Source organism: Clarias gariepinus, chromosome 19 (assembly GCF_024256425.1).
Source record: "Clarias gariepinus isolate MV-2021 ecotype Netherlands chromosome 19, CGAR_prim_01v2, whole genome shotgun sequence".
NCBI classification, from domain to species: Eukaryota; Metazoa; Chordata; class Actinopteri; order Siluriformes; family Clariidae; genus Clarias; species Clarias gariepinus.
In genome coordinates this window covers 13,013,648-13,025,448 of record NC_071118.1, presented here as the reverse complement: position 1 = coordinate 13,025,448, position 11,801 = coordinate 13,013,648, and the positions used below count along the sequence as shown (strand labels likewise).

General features: G+C 39.6%; 1 protein-coding gene across 1 annotated transcript; it reads left to right on the top strand.

The window, feature by feature from the left end:
- The first annotated feature begins 6,401 nt into the window (after positions 1–6,401).
- setb (SET nuclear proto-oncogene b) lies at positions 6,402–11,230 on the top strand. Its single transcript, XM_053479089.1, has 8 exons — positions 6,402–6,733; positions 7,961–8,018; positions 8,110–8,252; positions 9,039–9,142; positions 9,239–9,352; positions 9,622–9,792; positions 10,092–10,235; positions 10,344–11,230. Exons 1-8 carry the CDS (start codon positions 6,661–6,663, stop codon positions 10,362–10,364), a joined length of 828 nt encoding a protein of 275 aa, XP_053335064.1. The 5' UTR covers positions 6,402–6,660; the 3' UTR covers positions 10,365–11,230.
- The last annotated feature ends 571 nt before the right edge of the window (positions 11,231–11,801 follow it).

Sequence of the window (11,801 nt, the reverse complement as noted above, 5' to 3'; positions counted from 1 at the left end):
TTGTCTCTGCGCTCTTGGGGTAATTTTGGTCGGCTGGCCACTCCTGGGAAGGTTCACCACTGTTCCATGTTTTTGCCATTTGTGGATGATGGCTCTCACTGTGGTTCGCTGGAGTCCCAAGGCTTTGGAAATGGCTTTATAACCTGTACCAGACTGATAGATCTCAATTACTTTTGTTCTCATTTTTTTCTGAATTTCTTTGGATCTTGGCATAATGTCTAGCTTTTGAGGTGCTTTTGGTCTACTTCTCTGTGTCAGGTAGCTCCTATTTAAGTGATTTTTTGATTGAAACAGGTGTGGCAGTAATCAGGCCTGGGGGTGACTACAGAAATTGAACTCGGGTGTGATAAACCACAGTTAAGTTATTTTTTAACAAGGGGGGGCAATTACTTTTTCACACAGGGCCATGTAGATTTGGAGTTTTTTTTCTCCCTTAATAACATAATCTTCATTTAAAACTGCATTTTGTGTTCAATTATGTTATCTTTGACTAATAGTTAACGGTTTTTGATGAGCAGAAACATTTAAGTGTGACAAACATGCAAAAGAATAAGAAATCAGGAAGGGGGCAAATAGTTTTTCACACCACTGTATAAACAGTAATTCTGCTTGGCTAGTGTGGGGATGGATTGGCACCCTGTCCAGGGTGTACCCTGCCTCGTGCCCTAAGCCTCCTGGAATAGGCTTCAGGTCCTCGTGACCCTGAATACAGGATAAAGCGATATATAGAAGATGAGTGAGTGAGTGAGCATCAACATCCTCTTTATATTATACAGTGAGGTAACAATACATCTCCACAGTACACCATGTCATAATTACCTTTTATGTAATTCTTTAAGGTAATAATATATCTCCTAAAACATTGCAGCAGTGTGAGGGGCAGCAGCAAGCTGACCACAAACTCCATTCACAGATAATGGAAGCACACGAGCAGAGCCAAACTAGCCAAGTCAATTTAAATCAAATCAAAACAAAGCAAAACAAACAGAAAAAATACTTTGAAGTACATTAAACATGTATGTATACTGCTGCTATAGTAAAATAACACTGGGGGGAGTTTATGTGATTTGATAAAAACTACCCTAAAGTCGATAGACCTAAATGACAGCATGTCCATATGTGTTATATTCTGCACATACCACAACAATTTGTCAATGATTACAACTTATGATTTACTAGCGTAAGTACATGTCATTGACAGGAAAAGAGTTTGTAGAAGGAATTAAAATGTTAAAGCTAAAAAAAAGCTGATCAGCTTTAATGTTCTTGGTAAATATTTTGTCAGGTGAAAGCCCTGAAAAATTAATTAAATTCTGTTCAGCAGTTGATTTAAGACTTGCCCACAGTTTGCTGCAGTATGCTGTGGCACATAACTAACTACACATAACTTCCCTTATACTCAACATTTTGATATTTATGGCACGGGTTTAACTTTAGGCAAATACCAAGGCACTAGCAAAGTTTAATTAAATTCTGTCTATCAGTTTGCGTGTTGCTATGACAAGTTCTCAATGGCCAGACATGTAAAACTGTTTTTGGGTCCTCCAATGTATGAAATGTAAATATATCATTGAAAGTTATGACCAACGTACAGGCAAAAGTTTGCTGTATATTGATGAAAGAATGGCATGCTTGTAACTTGTACATTTATAGCGCCACTAGCTAAAGTAACATAGCATTGCTTTTACTCAACATTTTAATTTCACCTATGGTGCAGGATAAACTTTAGATACATTATGTAAGTACTGCAAAAGTGTCAATAAATTCTGTCTAGCAGACGATTTAAACCCACAGTTTGACACATGCACAGTACACTGTAAAAACTTGCTGTTTATAATCTGGTACATAATTGCTCATAACTTCACCTTTACTCAACATTTTGATTTCTTTAACTTGGTAAATACTGTACCTAAGGATTGGGAAAGTTTAATTAAATTCTCTTTAGCTAGTTTTGCATGATGCTCTGACAAAATCTGTCAAGACAGACAGACAGACAAAAAGACAGATTTTTTTCTGAGGCTGGTTTAGAGCCTCTAATGTGTATGGAACTTAAAAGATATCATTAGAAGAATGAGTTTTTTTTTTATCAAAGTTTTATTTATTTATTTTCAAACTATACAGAAAAAACACAACAAAAGAGAACACAAAACCAAACCACCCCCCCCAACACCAGACAACACAAGGATGCCATAACAATTAGATGTCCATAAAAAATTAAATAAAATCATAATAATAAGTTATCTTCCCCACACCCTTCCTTTACAGTACAATATTATCTGCGTTCATGCCCTCAGCAAAAGTTAAGAAAGACTGCCAAATATTAAAAAATGTGCCAGTAGACCCTCTAACTGTATACCTAATTTTCTCCAGTTTAAGGCAGTGCATCACTTCGCTTATCCAGCGGCTAAATGTTGGTGGATTAGGGTCTTTCCATTTAGTCAATATCAGTCTCCTAGCCAAGAGGGAGCAGAAGGCCAATATTTTAAAACTAGTGTTATCTGGGGGCACACCAAACAATGCAATAAATGGAGATGGCAAAAACCACAAAGAATGAGATTTGACCAATGTATGGACAAAACCCTTATTTTATTTATATAGATAACTGCTGTGGAACATCTACATATAAGTAAGATCCTTTTATCATAGCTTCTGTTTTTCTTTCCCTTTTTCTAGTTAAAAAAACACAGGTTGTCATGTTACAGAGAAGCCATAAAATGTAAACTTCTTTGTCCTAAAGACTTTGGAACCTTGAGAACCTACTGATGAACTGCATTGAGGGGAGCTGCTCTGCCTGTAGCTGCAAATCACTACAGAGGCTGGTGGAGGCAGCACTGCTTATCATAGGCAACATACTCAAAATTTCTCCCAAAAGTGGTGCCTGCGGTGCACAGAATCATCATAGTCATGGAGCAGGTAAACTCAGCAGATGATACAGGAGTATGACATGCATGCACTACATGGCTAAATGATAGTTTCCACAAGCCTATTAGACTTAGACCTAGAGAATTCTCCTTTCTTTATTCACTATTTTATGTTGCCTACTGCACTTTCCACTTTGTGCAATACTTTTAAACACTAATGTGCAATACCCAATAACCCTTAAAGACATATGGTTTCTGTGTGTATACACAATAGTATTGATTCCTTCATCCACCTTTTATACCACATATCCTGTACATGGTCAAAGAGGCCTGGAGCCTATCCCAGGGGTAGGGTACACCCTGGACAGGATATGTGGGTTTGCAGGGCACACACACACTATGGGCAATTATGGAACTCTAATGAACCTAATGTCTTTGGACTATGAGAGGAACCAAAGGAAACCCACCAAGCACAAGGAAAACATGCAAATTCCATACACACAAGGCAGAATAAGAACCCCACTGAAACCCTGCAGTACTATTACCTCCTTTGTTCTTCTCCATCAGCATTCCAAATACTGCATCTGTTGTACTCTTTCTAGGCATGAAACCATATTGCTGCTACAAATGCTCAGCTCTGGAGGTGCACGGCCACAGTGCTAACCACTATGCCACCATGCTGCCTACAATAGTATTGCTTTTGTTTAATTTTAATGACGTAGATGTTTTCGGTGAGCAATGCCTGTGACAAGCTCACAGTATGACTTTTTCTTCCTTGTCTTTCGGCTGTTCCCTTTCAGGGGTCGCCACAGTGAATCATCTGCCACCATCTAACCCTATCCTCTGCATCCTCTTCTCTCACACCAACTAACTTCAGGTCCTCTCTCACTGCATCCATAAATCTCCTCTTTGGTCTGCTTTAGACCTCCTGCCTGGCATTTTCAACCTCAGCATCCTTCTACCAATATGCTCACACCTCAATCTGGCCTCTCTGACTTTATTTCCAAAACATCTAACATGGGTTGTCCCTCTGATGAACTCATTCTTGATCCTATCCATCCTTGTCACTCCCAAAGAGAATCTCAACATCTTCAGCTCTGCTACCTCTAACTCTGCCTCCTGTCTTTTCTTTATTGCCACTGTCTCTAAGCCATAGAGCATCGCTGGTCTCACCACTGTCTTGTACACCTTTCCTTTCATTCTCCCTGATACTCTTTTGTCACATAACTCACCTGACACTTTTGTCCACCCATTCCAACCTGCCTGCACACGCCACTTCACCTCCTTTCCACACTCTCCGTTGCTCTGGAACGTTGACCCTAAGTACTTAGAGTCCTGCACCTCCTTTACCTCTGCTCCCTGTAGCCTTGTACTTCTCCATGAGCATCCTCAAAGCAAATACTGTAACTGTTGTACTCTTTCTAGGCATAAAACCATGTTACTGCTACAAATGCTCACCTCTGCCCTTAACCTAGCTTCCACTACTCTTTCCCAAAGCTTCATTGTATGGCTCATCAGCTTTATTCCTCTGTAGTTGCCACAGCTCTGCACATCCCCTTTGTTCTTAAAGATCTACACTAATACACTTCTTCTCCATTTCTCTGGGATCCTCTCACTCTCTAAAATCTTGTTAAACAGACTAGTCAGAGAGTCTACTACAACCTCTCCTAAGCACTTCCATACCTCTACAGGTATGTCATCAGGACCAACTGCCTTTCCACTCTTCATCCACTTTAACGCCCTCCTCACCTCACTCTTCCTGATTTTTGCTGCATTCTGCTCCACAACAGTCACTTCTTCTACTCTTTATTCTCTTTCATTTTTCTCATTTATTAACTCTTCAAAGTACTCCTTCCATCTTCCTATCACCCTCCTGGCACCTGTCAGTACATTTCCATCCCTATCTTTAATCACTCTAACATGCTGCACATCCTTCCCATCTCTCTCTTTGCCTCGCCAACCTGTACAGATCCACCTCTCCCTCCTTACTGTCCAACCTAGCATACAAGTCCTCATATGCTCTTTGTTAGGCCTTTGCCACCTCTATCTTCACCTTGCGGTGCATCTCCCTGTACTCCTGTCTACTCTCTTTAGTCCTCTCACTCCCACTTCTTCTTAGCTAGCCCCTTTCTCTGTATACACTCCTGGACTATCTTGTTCCACCACCATGTCTCCTTCCCCACTTTTCCCTTTCCTGATGATACACCAAGTACCCTCCTACATGTCTCCCTGCTGTAGTTGTCAAGTCAACTGGAAGCACCTCCTGACAACCCAGAGCCTGTCTCAACTTCTCCCTGAAAACTGCACAACATTCTTCCTTTTTCAACTTTCACCACATCTGACTTTGTCCTCTGCCTTTGACCTTCAGGGTCATTTTACACACCACCATCTTGTTTTTTTCTGGCTACACTCTCCTCTGCCAATACTTTGCAGTCACTGATCTCCTTCTGGAAGAAAGTATTCACTACTGCCATTTCCATCCTATTTGCAAAGTCCACCACCATTTGTCCTTCTACGTTCCTGTCCTGAAGACCAAACCTGCCCATCACATTTACATTACCGCCTGTTCCCTTCCCCAAAATTTCCATTAAGATCTGCACCAATCACCACTCTCTCACCTCTGGGGATGCTCTGCATCACTTCATCTAACTCACTCCAGGATTTCTACCTCTCTTCCAACTCACATCCTACCTGTGAGGCATGACCACTAACAACATTGTACATCACACCATTGATTTCCAGCTTCAGACTCATCAACCTATCTGATATTCTTCTCACCTCCAGAAACATCCTTACAAACTCCCCTTTCAGAATAACTTCTACTCCATTTCTTTTCCATGGTAAAACAACCTGAACCCTGCTCCTAAGCTTCTAGCCTTGGTATTGCTACCTTTCCACCTGGTCTCCTGGACACACAGTTTATTCACCTTCCTTCTCTGCAACATGTCAACCAACTCTCTTGCCTTCCCTGTCATAGTCCCAACATTCCTTCAGTGGTTGCATTGCTCGCAGCATGACTTCACTACCTCAAAAACAAACTAAGCCACAGAGCCACAAACATAATTTAGGTTTTATATATAGAGAAAATTAGAATTATTATGTAATGTTCACAGTACAAAACTATGTAGAATTGCTGAATAGAAAGATAAGGTGCTGTAACAATAAGCATATGCATTTGAAAAAAAAAAAACCCGATTATTTTGAACTATTTAATGCTTGGGTGTCGGGTTTGGAGGTTTTTTCTTGTCTTTTAAAAAAATACAAAATATAATAAATAGGTCAGTATAAAAACTGATGTAAGTTATCACTAATAAGTTAACGTATTATAAAAATATATAGTAAAATAATTTATCCATTAACATTAATCAGGGTGTGTTTAAAACTATTACACTACGAATTCAATGCATTTGTAAGGTATGTTAATCTTCGTTGTGAGCGATTTGGAGCACTTCCGGTCCCCCAGCCAATCAGAGCGCGGCGGACGGGAGCGAGCGGCGTTTTATAAAACTGAAAGGCGGAGTTTGTTGTTCTCTCTAGTGTTACATTCCTAACGCGCGTGCACGGAGAGCGGGAGCGCGCCAGATAGAGAATAGAGAACGGCTCTGTGTCGAGTCGCGCGCTAATCTGAAGTAGAGAAGCGCGGCATTATAACGCTTTATAACCGCATTTCACTTCTCGCGCACACAGGTTGAGCGGAGTTTCGCTTTCTTCCTCAGGTGGGAGATTTAACGAATAGGTTTGGGATCACATTCTCGTGGAGTTCTTTTAGGTTAAAGTTGCGCAGGCGAAGAGAATCAGCATGTCGGCCTCGGCGGCGAAAGTGAGCAGGAAGGAGCAGAACTCGAATCATGACGGAGCGGACGAGACCTCGGGTAAAGACAGACATGGCGGCCTCCTACGGCTAACCACCGCCATTTTCACCACTCTCTCTTTCTTATCATTGTGTTTCTGTTTGGCGCGGTTAAACCCGCAAAACATGATTAGAATCCTAATTGGAGTTTATTAAAACGCTCCGGCGTGTAAGTGGCCGTAAGCGGCACTAACTCGAGCCGGAGACGATGAAGCCCGCAGCGGTGACCCGCGGCCATGTTCGCCGCTCATTGTGCCACGCATGTTCGCTGAACGCAGATTTACCGTGTTCCTTTGTATTTTATCTCGTTAAAAGCGCGATTTAAAGCGGGATGGTTGTAATAAATGAGTTGTGACTATTTAGACGATGATTTTATTGTTAGAATGCACCTGAAATGTCACAAAAAGCGTTAATGCGCTCCGTGTTAGCCTCATAGCTAGCATGCTAATTATCTCGATGTCGCGTTTATTGTGTCTACCCGCCATCACGGCGAACTCTCCATGTGCTTAGCTTAGCTATAACGACACAAAAACGCGGAATTTTAGGGATTATATATCACTTCGTTAAGTACTTAATTCCTGTCTGCTTCTGATTTTTAAGGGTATTTCAATATATAGTATTGGTTAAGTTTTCTTATCGTGTTAGCTGACTAGCGTTAGCCGCTTCCAGGCCTTGTTCATTCAAACCACGCGGCCCAGCAGCTCACTTAACCGGAAACGGCGACAAGAAGCGGCTCGTGGCGACTTTTTAATCGCATTTATCCAATAAATTAAGGAAATCCTTCTCATTAAGTATTATTTCAACTGGTATTAGGTTTAGCTGAAGTTCCGTGTTTATTCAGCGTCCCTGTGCGTGTTTACGTGGAGTACTGAAGTCAGCTGTGTTTACGCGCCACATTCACCTCTTCCCCCTTTTAATCTTCTGTAGTAGAGGCATAGTCAATTAGTAGATAATAAATCACAAATAAAATATATCGTAATACTTTACTGTTACACTAATACTGGCATTAATAATTTAATGCCTAGAAACTTAGCATTTGCAATTGAGAAATATTAAGTGGTGTTCAAGCCATAGTCAAGCGTTTGTCTAGTAGTAAAATAAAATAAAAAAACCGTATAGATATACTTGTGCAAAACAATCAACAGGCCAATTTTTACCACCTCCAACTTGCGCATTTTTATACTAAAAAAAAATCTTTTTGCTTTCTTTTCGAAATGATATTTAACTGTCTTTTTCTCCCTTTGTTTAGAAAAAGAGCAGCAGGAGGCTATCGAACACATCGATGAAGTACAGAATGAAATCGACAGGTAATACGACCTGCGATTCTCCAGTTTGTGCTCAACTTCCTTTCTCTGTAAATTGAAGCAGCTGATGAACAGATTTTTTTCTCTTCCTCAGATTGAATGAACAAGCAAGTGAGGAAATCCTAAAAGTAGAGCAGAAGTACAATAAGCTACGCCAGCCGTTTTTCCAGAAGCGATCAGAACTCATAGCCAAAATCCCGAACTTCTGGGTCACAACATTCGTCAACCATCCACAAGGTGAGACGGGACTCGAGTGCACTTAATTTTACTTTTTATTTTAATCTTCTGGATCTTAGCTTTGAGTAATCGCTAGCCTGTCTATTTCTAAAGACCAGTCTGTTATCAAATGAGTCAGGATCTTAAACAACTCTTAAACAAGCCATTGTGGATTTTGCATTTGAATATGTAAATATCATGTACACTTGAATAGTAACCAAACACTAAAGCTCGCTCTGACTCCATTATCCATTATCCCTTTTGTTTTTCTGATGGAGATAAGTCGTTTATTTTTATCCAGAATCTTTACTGATTAAGCAAGGTATCTATGTGCAGTATGTAAATGTACAAGAGGACAAAATCTGGGCTAAGCAGTTAGCCCAAAAGTAGTCTGGTGATTTTTGTGTTTGTCTTTAACAATTAACCTGATGAAATAATTGAACCTAGATTTAACCAAACATTAAGTGGGATCATACGAAGTTGTGTAAGTGGAGTAAATTTGATGCACATGGCACCAATGTATTAAATCTTTTTATAAGAAATATCAAAATATGCATTTGCTTCGTTAAATAAAGAATTCGCAAATATTGTTAGATAACATGGGTTGTTCTAAATTTGATCGAAAACAAATTCTTTTATTGAGTGCGTTTTTACACTGGAGTGATTATAATGTAGGATAATGACGCTTGATTGTCTTTAAAAAAAAATTCCTTAAATTGTGCTCGATTTTGAAATGTTCCAATATGTGCTGATGTTTTGTACTTTGTATTGATGTAAATGTTTTTTTTTTTTGTGCATGTGCTGCAGTTTCAGCTCTGCTTGGTGAGGAGGATGAAGAAGCCCTTCATTACTTGACCAGGGTGGAGGTCACAGAGTTTGAGGACATCAAATCGGGTTACAGAATAGATTTTGTAAGTAGCTACTTTTTTTCTTTGAACTTTATTAAATAGCAACCTTGTTGTCGGACACTGAGCATTAGTTTGCCATTTTGTCTTTCTCTTCTTTAGTACTTTGATGAAAATCCATACTTTGAAAACAAGGTCCTGTCAAAAGAGTTCCACTTGAACGAAAGTGGTGACCCATCCTCAAAATCCACCGAGATTAAGTGGAAGGCTGGAAAGGTTAGTGTTTCCATTCATCCTCAGTGGAATCATATTTGATTTAGTTGTTTAAAGGCTGTGGCTGTCGTCGATAGGTCTTTCAGTCATAACTTTTAGCCTTCATGAAAGCTTAACTTTGTTCTATTTAGTCTGTTTTGTGTCTTTGCCATAATTGGCCACTAGGTGTGCTATTGAGAAGGGTGCCCATTACAGCTAGTGGCTGTATTAAGTGTTTTGGTGTTACTCTAGCTTAAATGCTTCAGATTTTATAGAATGCTAATGTATTTCAGGACTTGACCAAGAGGGCGGGCCAGACACAGAACAAGGCTGGCAAAAAAAGGCAACATGAGGAGCCAGAGAGTTTCTTCACCTGGTTCACTGATCACTCGGATGCTGGGGCTGATGAACTTGGTGAAGTGATCAAGGACGACATCTGGCCCAATCCTCTGCAGTATTACCTGGTACCGTTTTTACTGAGTGAATCTTGACATGTTACAAATATATTTATAATCTTTTACAGGACCCAAAATTAGCAAGATGAATAAAAAATCCTGTCATTTTAGTGCATGTTGTGTGGCAAATTACTAAGATTTGATGCACTGAGGATAGAACAAAGGGGTTTTTGTGTTGGGGTGGTTAGGGGTGTGTATGCTAGTCACCAGATGGCGCTGTTATTTAAATTTCTGTCCCCCTCCCCCATCGTCACAAGGCTACACAATTGTCATTTAATCTATATTACTGATATTTTGTTCTTTTACAGGTCCCAGACATGGATGACGAGGAAGGTGAGGGTGAAGATGAGGATGATGAAGAGGAGGAAGAAGGTTTGGAAGATATTGATGAGGAAGGGGATGAGGATGAGGGAGAGGAAGATGAGGAGGAAGATGAGGGAGAGGATGGAGAGGTGAGTCTACTGATTAAAACTTATGCTGTGTTTAAAGTATGATGTAGTAATAGCAGTAATACTGGTAGTAACTTGAGCTGACTTGTTTTTGTTTTTACCCTAACGCAGGATGATGGTGAGGATGACTAAAGCTCACATGGACATGTTCTGATATTCCAAACCCTTATGTTCCTGTTCTTTCAATTTTGAAGTCATCCTCTGACCCGAGGGAGCAAATTTGCTTTTTTTTTTTTTTTTTTTTTTTTTTTTTTTTGTGCTCCGTCTTCTGTTCTGAAGCCTCTCCTGTCCTTCCCATGTCTAATCAGAGTTAATTCCCTGGACGTTACCTACATGCATTTGGAAAACTAGTGGCATCTCTTTGCTGAAGCCTCTCGCATCGTCCATCTCCAAAGACACATACGAGATATTAACGACCTGCACGTCATCCTCTGTAGACTAAACTGAAGTAAATAGCAATTTATATATAAGTACATAAATGCATTTTTTTTCTGTGAATGGTTGTGATATAAAATAATAAGCCATGGTGCAGTGATGAGCTAATCATAGCGTACATAACTAGCCAGTCTCATTTTTTTCCCTCCTGTTTCTTTCTGTATATTGTACTATGGTTTAATGCGGGGTTTCTGCTATAGACAGTTGACGGTTTTTCCTAATGTGATTACTGAACAAAAGGAAAGCACCAGCTTGTTCTCGTCACCTCTTGTAGACATTTTTGGGTGTATACGAGATGATCAGGGTTATGGCCGTCGTTATCGTAGGCAGATTAAACGGGGTGGTTGGGTGGGGTGAGCGGGTCAGCGACACATCAACATTTTTGGGTTTTGTGTTGATTTGAATTTTCATTGTAATGTTTTACAGACACCCATGAGGTTTGAAATTTACATTTTTAATAAAAATAAAACACAAAAAACATCCTTCTTGTAATTTTGAGCTTAGACATAATTAAAGGACTATTTAAACAAGTGCAAAATAAAACTTGTAGAGTCTCATGAGAACTCACATTTGGGTTATTTCATCTACATGTTCTGTGTGGAAAGCAAAAAGCTTTGTGTTAAAAGGAAATTTTCTGTAATCCGTTGAGACTTAAGATGTTTTGTATGTGCTCCTCAGGATATTATAAACTACTTAGCCATATCATTGAGCATTTTTATTTTTTTTAACTATACAGTAGCCTTTTTTATTGTTTTGTGTGTCGACATGTGTTTTATTTGCTATTAATTTGGCCTAATTCTGTAAATTCCATTATTTTGGTGGAAAAGCAGCTGCAGTTTTTATAGTTTAACGGAAATTGAGTTGGACAGAAAAATCCTAAAATTCATCATGTTCTGATTGGCTTTAGTTCTTTTTGGATTCTCGGGTGCAGATACAGGATCTCACCAACAGGTATCAGGCTTTCAAAGCCACGGGATCTTCGAATCGTTCTTCTCATAATATTAAATCCTTTGCCTTAGTTATATATATATATATGTAAGTTTAAGCTGTAAGGTAAATGTTTACAGAAAGCATCGCATTTAAAAAAAAAATTGCACAGATATTTCTATCTATGCATTCATTCAGGAAGAGTAA